This window comes from Emys orbicularis, chromosome 16 (assembly GCF_028017835.1).
Source record: "Emys orbicularis isolate rEmyOrb1 chromosome 16, rEmyOrb1.hap1, whole genome shotgun sequence".
NCBI lineage: Eukaryota > Metazoa > Chordata > Testudines > Emydidae > Emys > Emys orbicularis.
Window position 1 is genome coordinate 29,626,738 of NC_088698.1, and position 18,323 is coordinate 29,645,060.

An 18,323-nucleotide genomic window follows, 5' to 3' on the forward strand; every position below is an offset into this window, starting at 1 on the left:
CAGCAGGACTCTATGCAAGGGTTTAATTCTCCATGCATGCTACGGGGGTTAGTAACAGAGTAAATTAACATTTATTTTAAAAATATGAGGCCGATCTTCAAAAGGTTGAAGCGGCGCTCTCAGGTGTGTGTGCAGGCAAAGATCCGCACAAGCACACCTGAGCACTCACCTGCTCACACACCTGTGCTGGAATGCTCACTAGTACCAGGTTGGGGAGCAGCAGCTGCTAATGGAGCTGGCCAGACAGGACCCCGGAGAGGGGTTTGTTGGCCAGGATGCATTTAGCAGCAACAGCTGCTCTGGTAAGCCCATGGGAAGAGCTGCAGCTGCATGTTGGCCATGAGAAGCAGAGGAACATTGTGCCAGTCAATAGTGAATGGACAGACGTGCACTTTAACCCTTTGATCCCTGAGCTGTCATCGATGCAGCATTTTAAGGGGAGGGTGAGGCTTAAGGCTTATACAGGGGAAGAGGCACAAATTTTAGGAATGACTGGTTTGATCCTGCCTTTCTGAGGCTGTAGTTCTGAGCTGCAGGGTATCAGTGTAGCTGTGGGGGCTTCCCCAGGGCTGGATATGCCGGTCAGACTGCAGGTACATTAGCAGAGCTAAGTGGGGAAGTTTGCAAAGTCAGTACAATAAAACCTTTCTTCCATTTGTTGTTTCTGGCATTGGTTTTGCTGGGTAAATGTCGAACGTTTCCAGGGTTTTTTTGGTTGTCTTTCTACAAAAGAATCTGCTGTGCTAGGACAAGGATTCAGAGCCCAGCGTCGGGGTGCCAAGAGCGCTGGCATGTGGGAGCAGAGTTTAGAGAGCACGGGCGGGGAGTTGGGTTGAGCCATTCCGGAGCACAGAGAGCTCTCTTGTTAGATGCTAGCTTGAGTGGCTGGAGGATTTGCTGGGTTTGTAAAGCAGGCTGAAGCCTTCAAGTGGGACGTGGTGAGTGTGACACACTGGCCCAGAAAGCACCAGCCCCCGGTTCTTCCCCTCTGAGGAAAGAGATGCCTGTGTGCCCAAGTCTTTGCCTACTGCCAGAGGTCCGAGCCAGCAGTGCTATGGGAGCTGGAAGAGAGAGCATCCTGGGTATTGAGATGCAAAGGAGCTCGCCAAATGCCCATTCTGCTTCAGAATTGCAATGGCCAGGGCGGTCGCAAATAGCTTTTAAAAGAGAAGCAAAGTGTATTGACCCCGGGCAGTGTCTCAGGGAATAACGTGCTAGGGCTCATCAGCCCGGTGGGGATAGCTGGGGATGCGATCCACTCTACACAAGACCTGCAGGCTAATAGTGGGGAAAGCCTCCACAACGCTCCCTTACCAAGTCTGGTGCATTCCTCCTCCCTTGGGCCGGAGAGGTGAGTCAGCAGCTGCTTTTACTGTTGGAGAAATGAGGTTAAATATAAACACTGAGATGTGGCTTAGTCCCTTTGCTGCTGGGCCTGCTGCCCTTGCAGACTGGCTCTGTCCCATTATCTTCAGAGGACTTTCAGGACAGCCTAGCCCACTCAGCATCCCTGTAGGTGCAAACCTTCTCTAGGATGCACCAGGCCCATTCAAGCAGCTCCCCTGGCACTCTGACTTCATTTCCTTCCTGGGCACAGTCTTGGGGGTTTGATTTAATTTGTCTTGCCCCTGCAGGAGGGACCTGACTGCCATGCGCGTAGCGGTGATCGGAGCAGGGGTGATCGGGCTGTCCACAGCCTTGTGCATCTATGATCAGTATCACTCGGTCGTCCAGCCCCTGGAAATTGAGGTCTATGCTGACCAGTATACGCCGCTCACCACCAGCGATGGAGCAGCCGGGCTCTGGCAGCCCTACCTGGACGATAAGAGAAATACTCAAGAAACGTAAGAGAGGCGGCTTTGGCTCTCATGCTGTTGTCATGTTGTTCTGTCAGTGCCCGGCACACAAGGAAGTGGGTGATACTGACCAGTGTTCAGGTGCCCCAGTGACGGCAATTAAATGATTATTACATCCCAAATCAATTCCCCTCATCCTCTGCAAACCACTGTCTGCTCAGGCTGAAATGCTTTTAAAGGCAAATATGTTCTGGGTCGCTTCCAGTTCTCTTAATCAGTTGGGTCCAGTCTGCCTGGAGGGTCATTCATTTCATCTCCCTGCTAGTCAGCTTGATGGCTGTTGAGCGGCCCTGACGAAACCACCGCTGTGTAATCAAGACCATCAGCTCTGCCTTCTGCAGGTGTGCTCTCTTGGCACGGTGCTGTTGAGAATCTGATATGCCCCCACACAATGTGAGACACACTTGTTACAAGACTGATCAACTGTTGGAAGGAAACCTAGCTCCTCGACATTCTGCCAGCTCTTTACTGATTGGGAGGGGCTGGCAAGCTAAGTGTGAAACCAGTCTCTGGAAAGTCTCTAAGGCCTTGGTGCGCTGGAGTTTCAGCCCCCAGCTTAGCTGCATCAGTGCAGATCCCTAGTGTAGACAAGGCCATGTGCCTCGTCATTGCCACTGCACTGATGGCAGCCCCCTGCAAGAAATGAGCTTGGAGGAGCTGAAAATAGAAATCCCGCCTCCCGCCAGCGCTCCGCCTCGTGAATATAAGTGCTCCAGAGCTCAGACATGAGCTCTGAAAGGGACACAGTGCAGATAGACAGACAATCCCACAGCAGTTAGTTACTCAACTTGAGGTCAGGGCATCGATGGAGCAGAACTTCCTTTGTCTGGAGTGCCAATAGCCTCCTCTAGCCCCAGGTCGCCAGACTCCAGCCCATGCAGGATGCTGCTGCCCCATATACGGGAGGCATTCCTTCCCCCCCTCCCCCCCCAGTCTGACTCACTGCTCCTAAACTCCACCAGGAGCTGGGGGCAGGTTGCCAGTTGTTCTAATAAAGCCTTTTGTGGACTTGCGTCTCCCACCTCCAGGGACCTTGCCTGCCTCCTGCCTGTCTCCCTGCATGGCTAGCACCAGACTCTTCCCTGCCTTTACCTAACCTCACCAGCCTTAGGGCGAGAGCTTGCCGCTCTGCAGCTCCCACCACCTGCCTCCTCACTCATTTACAATCCCAGAGGAGTTCATCTCTTGCCCCCTCCCATCCCCCTGACTGGGCCTCTTCATTTCTCTCTCCCTCTGCTGTGATTTAATGACGACTCTGGAACTGTAAATCCATATTAAAGGCGTGATGATAAATAGCATGGTCTAGCCCTGCAAACCCTTACTCAGGTGAGTTGACTGCCATCAGTTGAAGAGACCTGGGAGGAAGGGTGTGCCGGTACAAGCACTGAAGCTGGGATGTTATTAGGATGCTTTCTGAAAGATAAATCCGTGTGATATTATATTTTAGGCTCTGGAACAAAGAGACATTTGATTACCTGTGTGGACACCTGAACTCACCGGAAGTAGAGGAAATGGGACTCTTCCCAATTTCTGGCTACAATCTCTTTACACAGCCAGTTCCGGTAAGCAGATACGGATGAAAGGGACCAAGGGTCAATGGCTCAAGTCTTGCTGGGCAAACTTGTGTTTTTTATTTACCGATGTATAAAGCTTTTCCAGATCAGCTGACAGTTCATTTTGTCACCGGTTTGTCTGCACTGTGCACTTGCTGGTTCTCCAGTGATATGTAAACGTAAATGCTGGGCTAGCCATCATCTGGTGTAAACCGAAGTAGCTCTGTTGATTTCAGTGGAGCAATGACAATTTCCACCAGCAGAGGGTCTGGCCCTCCATTCCTCTGGACTGAGCCAGTGTAGCAAAGAGACCCATGCGCTGGTGTCCCATGTCATCCTTCCCATGTTCAGCTACACCAGGGGTAGGCAACCTATGGCACGCGTGCCGAAGGCGGCACGCGAGCTGATTTTCAGTGGCACTCACACTGCCCGGGTCCTGGCCACCGGTCCGGGGGGCTCTGCATTTTAATTTAATTTTAAATGAAGCTTCTTAAACATTTTAAAAACCTTATTTACTTTACATACAATAGTTTAGTTATATATTACAGACTTATAGAAAGAGACCTTCTAAAAATGTTAACATGTATGACTGGCACACGAATCCTTAAATCAGAGTAAATAAATGAAGACTCGGCACACCACTTCTGAAAGGTTGCCGACCCCTGAGCTACACGGACTCTGGGAATGTGTTATAGTGATTAAATAACGTTAACGAGCCTGGAACATTTTCCCCTCTGCAGGACCCACCTTGGAAGGACATTGTCCTGGGATTTAGGAATCTGACAGCAAAAGAGCTTGAACTCTTCCCTGGTTACAGGTATTATACAATGCATATTACCTTAGAGGAACTAGTGACATGCATAGCATTATTCATGGATAAATATACGTACACCTCCAGGAGTCCCATGCACTGCACCATACAATAGGTATAGTATACGAGACATAAAGACAGTGAGAAGCAGCATGATCTAGAGCAAAAAGCAGGTTACCAAGACTCAGGACTCCTGGGTTCCATTCCTGTCTTTACTACTGTCCTACTATGTGACTTAATTTTTCCATGCATCACTTCCCACCCTGAGGACAGTCATACTACCTATCTCCCAGGGATGTCATGCGGATTAATGTGACAAAGCCCTGACTGGGATGATTTAGTTGGGGCTGGTCCTGCTTTGAGCAGGGGGTTGCACTAGATGACCTCCTGAGGTCTCTTCCAGCCCTAATCTTCTGTGATTCTATGAACAGGTTCAGTGGATGTTGCTAGGTAAGTGCTAAGCATTATTGCCTTATTATAGAGCTGTCACTGGACATAGCTCTTTTCCATAAATAAGAAGTTGGAATCAGCTCAGATAAGACAGAAGAGAGGGACACATGGAGTTTTTCAGCTCCTTCCTCTGCTAAAAATATTTCAGCAGATGCCCTAAAAAGAGTAGACGTGAAAGCAATTCTGTCCCAGTAAGACTAGATCAAATGATACTGCACGTCCATTTTTCTCTTCCTCTGTTTCAGCTATGGTTGGTTTAACACAGCACTAATCTTAGAGGGCAAGAGCTATTTGCCTTGGCTTACCAAGAGGTGAGTGCCAGCCTATTCTCTTTCTTCTGTTCTGCTACAGTTGGGTTGTGCCCCCATTTTTAGACTTGTGCAGTAATCTGTAGATTTAAGGGTGAATAAAAAGCAGCTTTTTTTACTCAGTTCACCCATCAGCCTACTTATAAATAATTATGAAAATTCCATTTTCATTCAGACAAAAGGGGGAAAACACCAAATATTATTCAAGATTCTTCTTTAACACAAAGTTGCTTGATGTATTTTAGATGGTAGTACTGCCTATGGTTAATGTTGACTGACAATTTTCATTATAAGACCTTGTTTTCAGTTACTCATAACTTTGCCAGACTATAGCTGTTTGGGCTGATATTTTCCATGATGGCTGTCTGCCTCAGGCTGAATATTTTGGGAAAGTTTTAGCAAAAACAGTTCAGCCATTTCCAAGGATGAAATTCGGGGAAAACATGTTGCTGTGCCTATGTTTAAAAAATCCATATGTATTAGGGATCCATGGGGTCCAAATGATCAATTTCTTTTTCTTTTCTTTTTCCAGTTTGTTCCTTAAAAAAACATGAGAAAATAGTATGTGATCATGTAATTAAAGACTATATCATAATGCAGCTTCTGAGGGGCTGAATTGAGGTTGCACAGGCAACCTTAATTCTGGCATTTCCTAACTTTGAAGTGCTTAACTTTGCAACTTTCACAATGTTCTTTTAATGGAGCTTTCTTAAAGGTCATAAGAACATAAGAGCAGCCATACTGGGTGAGACCAAAGGTCCATCTAGCCCAGTATTCTGTCTTCCAAAAGTGGCCAATGCCAGGTGCCCCAGAGGGAATGAACAGAACACATAACCATCAAGTGATCCATCCCCTGTCGCCCATTCCCAGGTTCTGGCAAACAGAGGCTAGGGACACCATCCCTGCCCATCCTGGCTAATAGCCATTGATGGACCTATCCTCTATGAATTTATCTAGTTCTTTTTTGAACCCTGTTAAAGTCTTGGTCTTCACAGCATTGTCTGGCAAGGAGTTCTACAGGTTGACGGTGCATTGTGTGAAAAAATACTTCCTTTTGTTTGTTTTAAACCTGCTGCCTATTAATTTCATTCGGTGGCCCCTAGTTCTTGTGTTATGAAAAGGAGTAAATAACACTTCCTTATTTACTTTCTCCACACCAGTCATGATTTTATAGACCTCTATCATATCCCCACTTAGTCGTCTCTTTTCCAAGCTGAAAAGTTCCAGTCTTATTAATCTCTCCTCATATGGCAGTTGTTCCATACCTCTAATCATTTTTGTTCCTCTTTTTGGAACCTTTTCCAATTCCAATATATCTTTTTTGAGATGGGGCGACACATCTGCATACAGTATTCGAAATGTGGGCGTACCATGGATTTATATAGAGGCAATCTGATATTTTCTGTCTTATTATCTATCCCTTTCTTAATGATTCTCAACATTCTGTTCGCCTTTTTGACTGCCGCTGCACATCGAGTGGATGTTTTCAGAGAACTGTCCACAATGACTCCAAGGTCTCTTTCTTGAGTGGTAACAGCTAATTTAGACCTCATCATTTTATATGCATAGTTGGGATTATGTTTCCCAATGTGCATTTCTTTGCATTTATCAACATTTAATTTCATCTGCCATTTTGTTGCCCAGTCACCCAGTTTTGAGAGCTCCTTTTGTAGCTCTTCACAGTCTGCCTGGGACTTAACTATCTTGAGTAGTTTTGTATCATCTTCAGATTTTGCCACCTCACTGTTTACCCTTTTCCAGATCATTTATGAATATATTAAACAGGACTGGTCCCAGTACAGACCCCTGGCGGACACCACTATTTACCTCTCTCCATTCTGAAAATTGACCATTTACTCCTACCCTTTGTTTCCTATCTTTTAACTCCTTCCCTCTTATCCCATGACAGCTTACTTTGCTTAAGAGCTTTTGGCGAGGGACCTTGTCAAAGGCTTTCTGAAAATCTAAATACACTGTATCCACTGGATCCCCCTTGTCCACATGCTTGTTGACGCCCCTCAAAGAATTCTAGTAGATTGGTGAGGCATGATTTCCCTTTACAAAAACCATGTTGACTATTCCCCAACAAATTATGTTCATCTATGTGTCTGACAATTTTGTTCTTTACTATAGTTTCAACCAGGCTTGCCGGCCTGTAATTGCTGGGGTCACCTCTGGAGCCCTTTTTAAAAATTGGGGTCACATTAGCTATCCTCCAGTCATTTGGTACAGAAGCTGATTTAAATGACAGGTTACAGACTGCAGTTAGTAGTTCTGCAATTTCACATTTGAGTTCCTTCAGAACTCTTGGGTGAATCCCATCTGGTCCTGGTGACTATTACTGTTTAGTTTATCAGTTTGTTCCAAAACCTCCTCGAATGACACCTCAATCTGGGACAGTTCCTCAGATTCATCACCTAAAAAGAATGGCTCAGGTTTGGGAATCTCCCTCACATCCTTAACTGTGAAGACCGATGCAAAGAATTCATTTAGTTTCTCCGCAATGGCCTTATCGTCCTTGAGTGCTCCTTTAGCATCTCGATTGTCCAGTGGCCCCACTGGTTATTTAGCAGGCTTTCTGCTTCTGATGTACTTAAAAAAAATTTTGCTATTACTTTTTGAGTCTTTGGCTAGCTGGTCTTCAAATTCTTTTTTGGCCTTCCTAATTATATTTTTACACTTCATTTGCCAGAGTTTATGCTCCTTTCTATTTTCCTCACTAGGATTTAACTTCGTATTTTGTATATGAAAAGAAATAAAATGGAGTAAGTTAGCAAGGCAAGATGCAAATGGGGCGTCATTGCAGCCCCTCTGGCTTTCCGCTACAGAAAAGGATTTTGTTTGTTTTAAAATGTGTAATTGATGAGCCATTTACAATATATGTGAAAGTCTGGAATATGCTGTATGGTTTAGCATGATCAGTATGATTGTCAATTAGTGGTGTCCCCAGTGCATTAAAGAAATGAGGTAATGACTGGAGACCATTTAAGAGCCATTGAGAAAGACTTGGGTATATGGTAGTCCATGAAGAGTAATAACCCTTCCCTGGTGGCTGGTTTGAATTGGTCAGTTGCTGTTAGTTGTCATTAACAAATGAACTTTGTTCTTACAGGTTAAAGCAGAGAGGAGTCAAGTTTTTTCATAAGAAGGTTGAATCCTTCCATGAGGTTGGCGGGGAATTTAATTGGAGAAAATCTGCCGGGGAAGGGCTGGCTGGACATTTAGAAAGACAAGTCTGAGACTCCTAGTGTGGGGAGGGGGAGAGGGAGAGCATTTGCCTTGTGCAGAGGCAGGGCAGGGGAGACGCCACACAGCGTGATTGCCTTAGTAATAGCAACGAGATGCTGTGGGGAACTCCTTGCTTTCACTAGAATGCAGCAGTCAGGGCAGAGAAGCAGCTTTAACTATCCCTGGGCAGGAGCCTCTTTCAGGCAGACCCTACGCCTTTCAGTCATTGGACTGTGCTATGTGCATTGCAAGGAGGGGCTGGCACAGTACTCAGGAGAATATCAAATGAGCCGAGTGCTCTGGCTGTGCTGGGATCTCATTATCCCTTTACCTGCGGACAGGAATTCAGGCAGCGAGCATAGCCATCCTGGTGTCCCCTTCAGAGGAGGTGGTGGCAGATCCCGACCTCAGGTGCACAGGTGGGATTTCAGTGGGAGTTGTGCCCGAGGATCTGAGTGCCGGATTTGTCCCTCTCTGCTTTATGGACTAGCACATTAATTACTGACTGAGGGTGGCAGTTCAGGTGCTCAGCTTGGCTTTGACACCTGGAAGAGAACTGCAGAACCAATGGTGGGTGCTCCCCAAGTGGGTCTACCACAGTTCTTCTGCCTCCCCAGATTGCATGTCCTGCTCATGGCTGTGCATCTCTCCCTTGTTAGATGGTTGCCAAGGGCGTGGATGTTATAATAAACTGTACCGGGGTCCGTGCAGGGGAACTGCAACCAGACCCAGGGTTAATGCCAGGCCGAGGACAAATCATAAAGGTGAGGATGGCACTGGGGGGCGGAGGAGGGGCAGGTGCCAGATTTTGTTTCTTTTGCTGGATGATTGGACTCACTAGGCCCAGCTCATGGGATGTATGAATGTGTGTGGTCTGGTGGCCGAAGCACAGGATTAAGAGACCTGGTTCTGCTGTGGACTCACGATGCCCCCGTGGGCTGGTCCCTAAACCTCTCTTTCCCCAACTGTAACATGTGGGTGGTGGGTTTGAGGCTCAGTTGTTCATATATGTAACATGCTGTGAAATCCTTGGCCAAAGTATTGAAGGGTTATTATTATTATTCTGAAAAAAAACCAGTAATATGAGGTGGGAAGCCCTTGTACTCATCTTCCCACCTACCTACCATCCATCCGCACCTGTCTTGACGCTGCATTATAAGAAATGCTGATGATGCGGTGTAAACATAATATAAATGTAACAAAAGAAATTGCCTGGCAGGACCCCCTGCTCCTGGTGTTTACTGATGAGTGGACATTTCTTCCTTTGTGTGTCTGGGCCAGGGCTTGACTTTCTTTGGCCAGTTCAATTTTCCACTTGGGCAAAGAAATCCCTAGATGTTCAATTCTGATATCTGTGGATCTATATTGCTCTGTTTTCTTCATCTCTTAGGTCCTAGCCCCTTGGGTGAAGCATTTTGTCCTGACTCATGATCTTGAATCTGGAATCTATAACTCACCATACATTATACCTGGGTAAGTAACAGTTAACAGACTGTCCTGGGCAGGGCCGGCTCCAGGAACCAGCGTAGCAAACAGGTGCCTGGGGCGGCCAATGAAGAGGGGGGCGGCACGTCCGACCATTCAGCGGCAATTCAGCGGCGGGGCCGTCACTCCCTCTCGGAGCGAAGGACCTGCCGCCGAATTGCCGCCGTAGAAGATGCGCCGGTAGAGCTGCCGCCGGATTGCCACCGATCGCAATTGCGATCGCGGCTTTTTTTTTTTTTTTTTTTTTTTTTTTTTCTGCTTGGGGCAGCAAAAACGCTAAAGCCAGCCCTGGTCCTGGGATCCATCAGGTGTCAGTAATGTTTCTACCAATGATACTTATAGAACAAAGACTCTAAAATGGCTCCCCACTGACATCTATAATGCAGAAACCTTCTCAGAGGCTTGCTCTTGCAGGAGCACTTTAACTATTAAACCAGGGCTAGGATTTGTACCCTGCCTGATGTTCCTTCTATTCGGTGTGTGGGAGGAGAGCAGTGGGCACGCCTGGAAAAAAGCAAGACAATTCTCAGTGTCTGCACTGACTCAGAGGGCTGCTTGCACAAGTTCACAGTTTACTCCCCTGGGTCTAGCAAGGTTCAGGTTTGGCTTTGGAGCTTCCTGGGCTGGTAGGAGCTGGGGACACCCAGAAGCGTTCATTGCGCCTTCACTGCTGTTTGCCAACAGGCAAACCCTGCCGTCCATAGTCCTTACTTCAGCAGACCTCGGCCAGATCCTGAGACGGGCTGAGCACCCCCAGCTTCCATCGAAGCCAGGCACATTTGTGTGGAGCCTGTTCTTTTTCTACACTCCATTCAGCACTTGTGCTCGGGGTCCTCGTTTTCTGTACAGCACTTCACATACCCATTGACATCACTGGCAGGATTGGCAGCATTCCCGCTGACTTCAGTGGGAGCAGGTTTGGGCCTTTAATTGGTTAATAAATTGACTTCCCTAGAATTTTGCATTCCAACTGCAATGGAGAAATGTCATCCATTCCACACCAGTCGACTTTGCAAGGTGTGAATTGCAGCTTTGGCCATTTGTTTTATCCCCGAGGGTTTCCACCACTGGCAGCCATTTGCTTAGCCTACGTCTGGCTTCCCTGTTAACTACCAGCAGGACCAGAAATGAGCCCTTGGGACAAACCCTGCTCGTATCATCGTCTCCACATGAGTGTGAAGTTCTGAAATCTTCGCCTGATCCTGCAGTCACCACTCAGCCAAGCTGCTGAATTCAGTGACTGGCAGGCCTTGGCCGCATTACACATCTAAAATCTTAGTTTCCTGCATGTAACCTGCACTTCCTACGTGGCTCCTGAAGCGGAGTGTTCATGTGATTTGGAAGCTAATGTCTTGAGTTTGGAAGCTACACACAGAGAGAGAACTAAGCCTCAGGATAAACAAACACATGCTTGCTGCATGGTCTCCACTTCTGCTGGAGAACAGAGACCTGGCCCAGCTTTGGGAGAGGAGAGTTTTCTTAGCTATAACCTGAATGCTATGTTTCTGGGCACTTTCTTTTGCTCTAATATTTCAAGATTACCCATAAAACCTCTATGTAAATATGAACTTTGAACAATTGTAGCTCCCGAGTAAAGTTTTCCAAGTGGTGTCTTATCACCAGCTGCAGATGTAATTCCTTCTAGTGGGTTTATTTCAGCTCTCAGCCATGATAGCTGGGGGACAAGGCAGACTTCCAAGGGAAACAGCACAGGTTTAAAAACTAAGAATAACTGCACACTGTGGAGCTCTGAACGGCAGGTGCGGGTTCCAGGGAGGGGACACAGTTTACACCGTCGCGAAAGAACTGGGACTAAGTGCTGTCACACTGGCAAAGGGACAGAGCAGCTGGTAGGGAAGGGAGTCTGGAGGAGAACCTGGTCTGACTAACCAACATTTGAGTTAAACAGTCCTCAGTATCTGGTCCTGGTGTGGACAGTCTGGTGTCCCTTGCACCAGCTGTAGAAGCTGAGAGGGGCAGTTGCTAGTAATATGGATGGCATCCTTGTCTGTGGTACCAGAGCACTGCTGAGCCCTTGCTGTAAACCCTTTCCCTCTGCCCTTGTTCCAGGAGCAAGCTAGTGACCTTGGGAGGGATATTTCAGCTGGGAAACTGGAACAAAGAGAACAGCCCCCAGGATCACAAAACAATTTGGGAAAATTGCTGCAAGCTGCTCCCTAGTCTCCAGGTACGTTATATCGTCCGACACTGATAGAATAGCTGTGGCCAGAGAACGCTGATTTATGTGTTGTGACTTATGGGGATGATGTAAGTATTAGACAATGGGCCAAAGAGAACTTCCCCCCGTAGCTGAGCAGAATCCTCTGGGAATGTGTTCTGAAGATGAACCTCTCAGTATAATTGTTATCTCAGTAATGCAAGTTATCAGAGATCCAGCTTCAGCAAACTGGATGGACTGGATGGATTTGTTCAGGTGATCTCCCCTTATAAAGTAATGGCCGTCTTACTTTCAAACTCATCAGTACAGTGTCGTCGTACCGTGGAGACCCCTGGTCAGTGTCTGATATTGCATGAGGGCATATCATAATATTATACTTGTATATGGGATTGTACAGGATCTGAGAAGCAGGAGGCCAAAACCAAGCTAACAAAAAAAAACAAACATGTCCCCTTTAAGAAGGCTTCCAAACCAACCCCAGCAGGTGGAGATCTTGGTTCTCTTAGTGCTCTAGGAGGCATGCAGACTTTCTCCCTTTCCCTTAAGCATCAGCTCTGGGGAGCAGCTTAACCCTGTTCTTAAGGCCCTTTCCACAGAGCCTTGAGTCAGAGCAAGCAAACATATGGTCAAAACTCAAAGTCTTTAAGGCCCAGGTCAGCCCAGTGATCTGGGGCCTGCCACCCATAGCAGCCTGCAGGGCTTCTGCTCTCTCATTGCTCAGCTTCCTTTTCCTGTTTATTGAGCCCAGCCCCAGAGGCAGGACAGGTTGCTCCTTGATTGCACCCAGGCTGTCTTGGCTATCAGCTCCCGTCTGGCCCTTAAAGGGGTAATATACCCCGCTACAGGCCCCTTTCATCACAGAGCTCTGAAGCACTTCGCAGACTTAAACTGATATGCGAGGCCCATCTCTGATATTACACAATGATAGCTGTGTTACAATCCCCCATGCCCCTTTGCGGTGCTGCGTTAAGGAAAGTCTGAAGTTTAGATGTGGCAGTTTGCATCGACTGACAATAATGCTGCCAAATTACCTAGGGACAGCATGAAAAACAGCTCAGGGCACTGGCTGGCTCACACAATTGGTAACAGGACCCAGAGCCTTTTGCCTCTGTGAAACTGGCTCTCACGTAGCCTAGGCTGGTCCTGATCAAATGTTATTCCTGTCGGATGGCCTTTGGCTGGACTATGTGAACTGAGTTAGCGGGTAAGATTCAGTTCTGTGCCCAGCGGCCAAGAGTCCACAAAATTCCTCATCCCAATTGGTTGTTTAATGCAGTTGTGTTATTGACATTTAACTGCTAAAACCAGTGACATGTTGTTGTCTCCAGAAGGCAAAGATTGTGGATGAATGGAGTGGCTTCCGCCCTGTGCGCTACACAGTTCGGTTGGAGAGAGAGGCAGTTCGTCATGGACCTTTACAATCAGAGGTACACCGCGTTCTGTACGTAGAAATCCGCTGGAGTCCTAAGTAATGGCACTTGAAGCAATACGTTTTGTCAGATCAATCACGCGGCTCCTCTACCATAGAATAACCAGTTAGTGCAAAACTAATTTAGCAGCTTTCGTTTGGATGATGGTAACGAAGCATCAACATTCCACTCACATTGCTTTGTTTTCATGCAGACTATAGAGGTCAGCTCCGCTTAAAATATGCAGGGTTGTTCATATTTTTGTGTTGAATCTACTCCCTTCATGCTGAAAGTGGGTGTGTATACTAAGGGGCTGATTTTACAAAATTGGAGCTCAAAGCCTGTGGCATTTTTGCAAGTGAGCCTTTGTCTCCCGTCAGAAACATCTGACCCTAAACCAGCTTCTCAGGGTCTCAAAGATCATTATCCATGTTACCAACTTAAACACCATGAAACGTCAGTCGTAAGAATTATCGGCCACCCTCAGATTTATTCCAATGATTCCCAGTTTAAAACACCTCTAGTGGCTGAGTGGACAGGGACCCAGTTTAGTAACTTGAAATCTGGCACAGAATTGTAAAAATAAATGAATGAGAGTTGTAGTTACTTAGCACCTCTGAAATCACACCACTTTAAGTGCCTAAATGTGGAATTAGGTGTCTAATTTTGGGCACTCTAGTTTCTAAAATTTGTCCTGTGTGTTAAAAGTTCATCAGGATAACATCCCTTGAAATGTACCTGCTTATCTGCATCTTGTGATGAAGGAGCTCTAGGAATCCAAGTTTATATGTGCCATCCGTTCTCAGGGCCCTCTGTGCAGCCCCATTTTGTTTATGCCCCAATCACTCCTCAGGGATTTCATTTTAATTTCCGTTGGCAGGCCTGTATTGGGACTCTGTGATTTGATTGGGTGTGTATGTGTGCAAAGCTCTGCAGAAGAGATTAAAGCTCTAATAGAGACGGCGACTGTGAAATGTAATTAAATTTGATTAAAATATATTCAATTTAGCTGGAGATTATTCCAAGTTAGGATTCTTGGAAAGAAACCAGCATATTAATTGAGACCCTTAGCATGGCGCAAAGCAGTGCAGTATTCAAATTAATTTATAGATCACTCTGTTCTTTTATCATCACATCCTCTCTACATCATCTTGGTAGAAGACATACGTTTGGTTATTGATCCTGATCCTGAGTCATTCTCCTGCTGAAACAAAGTAATTTACCGTGGCAGGCACAAATAAGAAGTTGGGTATCACAGTTTGTACTTGCAGGAACACGACTGTAAGCGCCGTGGCTGCTGCTGTGATTCTAAATGGTGAAGAGCTGCACTGAAGGTAGCTCTTAAGGACCTGATCCAGAGCCCTCAACAGGACTCTCTCTTGTCTTCAGTAGGCTTTGGATCAGGCTCTAATTGTCTGTGGCCAAGGCTATCGTGACTTCAATCAGGAGATTGCTGAATAAAACTGAAAACAGAGCTACATGTTGTGAACCACTCAAAGATCAGTTGTTTCCCTGCCCAAAGCCAGATGCTGGCCCAGTACATGGGGAGGGAGGGAACTTGCAATGAGTGAATTCACTATGCATCCCAAAGCTTCCAGATTTAAAGAGCAGTTGTGGTCAGGAAGGTGATTCTGACATGAGGGCTCTGTGGTAGATGCAGGCTCTGGCCTGTGGAGGATCTCTCTCCAGATTAAAGACAAGGGCAGCTGCAAGCTGCTCCATTTCATGTAAATCAGGTACAGGCCCCAGGTTCCTGGCAAACTGCCACAGTAGCTCTCAGCTGCACAAAGACACCTCTGCGCTAGGCCATAGGGCTAGCTTGCAGCATTGGGGGCTTAATCGCTTTCAGGTGATGACAGGAGAAAGAGAAAAACAACTAACTGGGATGTGTTTTTACCTAGTATCCAATTCTAGTACATTCTGATGTAGTCCAGACCCTGTCGTGTGCTGTCGTCCTCCAGCTGTGAAGCTGTCCTGGCCTCAGAACTGTAGCTGCTGATTGGAATCCTCTTGAACAGTTTACTATTTTGCAGGGTTACATTGTGGCATTTGAACCCCAGCGTTTAAGTTGCCGTGGCTTTTCCACATCCACATTTCCATCTCTTTTAGGTGATACACAACTATGGCCACGGTGGTTTCGGACTCACCATCCACTGGGGTTGTGCCATGGAAGCCGCCAGGATCTTCGGAAGGATTCTAGAAGAAAAGAAGCTGGCCCGACCACCACAGTCCCACCTTTGATTTAACAGAAATACTCTAATGATCATTCACATTTTTTCCATGGCAAATCTGCGATAGGCCCACAGCAATAGTAGAGGATGGATGGGAAGAAACTGTTGGTTGTGTGCAGCAGTCACATGTCCAACAATAACACCAGTAGCTAGGAAGTCGCAGGGCAAAGGCAGAAAGAAATAACTCAGTGATGCATGTTCTCTGTTTGATGCCCCCAGCAGCTCCAAGACTGGTCTCTAGGGTACAGTTTTTGGATTGTTACCAATTAACTCCCTGTTGCTACTGTTTGCCAGGCGGCTGGCTCATCCTTGCTCTGTTCTCCTATAAACTACACCATGGAAACATAAATAAAACCTGTGTTATTGTAGATGGTCCCTGTAGTGAAGCACCCAGACACTGCTAGGTCAGTCTCCAAAGGGCAGACGGAGTTCAGCTAACTCTTCGCTGGCATCTGAGATGTGTTAGCGTTGCTGGACAGGACCTGAAGCTGATCCAATGTCAGCTGAGGTCTTAGCTTGCTGTTCAGCCAGCCAGCACATAGTTAGATTTGTAAGCCTTGCCCAAGAGATAAAAGCTCCTTAATGGAAAGAGGCTCTCGAACTCCTGCGGAAGTAGCAGCGGGCCTAAGATACATGCTGAAGGCAGAGTAGTTTTTCTTACATTGAAGTTGGGACTAAAGCATTTGGCTATTGTACACGTTCTACTGCTAGACACGTTGTTCCCAAAGACAGGGTTTTCAGCTAATTTATATAGCAGCAAAGGGAACATCCTAAGGGAACTCAGGCTCTGTTTGCGCCAAATTCTACCTATAGCAGAGATGATAGGCAGAGTAGCTGCACCTGCACCTAAAATAGACGTTGGCACTTCAGTCTCTCATTTCTTTTCACCTTGGTACATCACTGGAAACATTAGCTTGTGAAAAGGTCTGACTCTTGTTCAATTGCACCTGCTGTACAGATTGCACACGGGGCTGCCAGGAGGTTACAAGGCCTTGGGGTGGGGTATATCCTGTGCAGAACTAGGGCTGTCATCAGCGAGGTGTTGTGCAGTGAGTTGGCTTGCTCCGGCCTGGTCTCTCCTCCCTCAGTTTGGTCTGGTCAGGGTCCAGATCAGGAGGCATAAGATGCAAGAAAGGTACCTTTTGGCCACCCAGTGGTCAAGAGAAAATGCCCCCAACTCAAAAGACCAGAGAGTGCTCAAAGGAGAGCACTCTCCAAGAAGGCTGTGTCCAGCATTCAGCATCACAGTGCGAAGTCCCCTCAGAACCCAGTTCTGCTGCCTTGTCTACAAATATGGGGCCCTTCCCATCTTCAAGACTATTCCCAGTGGTTGCCATGGTAATGTGTAACCCCATTAGGAGTGTGGGGCTCTTCTCACTGTAACGCTGTCAGGCTGCAGACTGCCAAGCCTAGCCCATTGGGTTTCATTCTTCATGTACATCTTCACAGTGTGGGCCAGGGTCTCCTGAGTCACCATTTACCTCCTTTCACTTAACAGTAGAAAATCTCAGAGCCACCAGCTCCCATCCCACCCAACACAGCTCCTGCCCACTCCCAGACACTACTGTCACAACCCAGTCCCATTCTGTAGCTATTGCTTACTCCTACACCAACAGATAGATGTCTCCTTCCAGATGGATTGTGGCTTCACTGTAGCTGCACATTAAGTATGTACAACCTCAGGTTACAGAGTGCTTGAAGCCCATTGGTCATTTTGACCCAGACATGAAGGAAATTCCATCTGTGAATTACCGGACATCAGAAGGAGAATAAATCATTTTAGGGTTAAAGGGACAGTGTCAGGTCAAATATGGCCTGAAATTTTATAAAAATAATCATTTGCAAAAGCTAAAGCCAGTACATTTCCATCAAATACAATCTGAATGGGAAGGTTTAACAAATAAACATTCCTTTGCAGTGTATGCGGCACTGAGGACATGACAGTGGAACCTGCTAGAAAGTTACTACAGAGAGACAGTCTATTCTCATTGTGCAAGCTACGTGCATTTCAAAAAGTAAACAAAGATCTTAAATAATGAAAAGTAAATCAAGTCTTTAAAGCCCTTTCAGTTTTAATAAGCTATGGGTTATTTATAAAGGAGTTAAGAAAACGTGTAATTTTTCACCTGGCAGTATCCCTTCAAGTGTGAAACAAATACACAATTAAGGGTCTAATTTTTAGAACCCACAGATCCAACTGAAATCAGTGGGAGTTTCAGATGTCTAGGATATCTAAAAATCAGGACACAAATATCCTGTGAAACTACTGACCCTTCATAACAGCTGCAGTTATCAAGGTCCCATAATGGATTACACATCTAGGGCAGCCAAAGCATCATTACTGTAAAAACTATTAATTTATTCAACATAAAATATCAAGTGTGGAATCAAACTATCCAATGTTGCATTATTAACATAGGAACAAAAAGAATATTGTACAACAAGCTCAATATACACAAAGTTTTTTAAACATTAAAATGTATCCAGCTTAGAAACTGTACATTCAAACACAAGATAACATTCAATGTTCTTTCAGCAAGCATTTAGGAATACTAAATCACTCGTCAAAGCATGCTTGGAGAATTACATTCCCCACAACAGCTCTGCACATTAATTAATTGGACAGTTAACATATCTGTGAGCCCCAGAATTCTGTTTGCTCCTAAGTTTAATTCAAAATGATCTCATTTTATTTTTTAAAATGAACTAGCTATATTAATTCCTTCCCCAGTGAAAAATACACAACAGTGTTTAAAAGAGAATCTTTGGAAGCTTAATTATATACATTAATAATGTTGCCATATTAACAAAAT

The 18,323-nt window shown here is 46.1% G+C and overlaps 1 protein-coding gene across 1 annotated transcript; it reads left to right on the forward strand.

Moving 5' to 3' along the window:
- The first annotated feature begins 1,650 nt into the window (after positions 1-1,650).
- Positions 1,651-15,520, forward strand: DAO (D-amino acid oxidase). Its single transcript, XM_065417889.1, has 10 exons — positions 1,651-1,844; positions 3,304-3,418; positions 4,150-4,226; positions 4,916-4,981; positions 8,091-8,145; positions 8,866-8,970; positions 9,597-9,679; positions 11,762-11,879; positions 13,199-13,297; positions 15,389-15,520. The coding sequence occupies exons 1-10, from the start codon at positions 1,651-1,653 to the stop codon at positions 15,518-15,520; spliced, it is 1,044 nt and encodes a 347-aa protein (XP_065273961.1).
- The last annotated feature ends 2,803 nt before the right edge of the window (positions 15,521-18,323 follow it).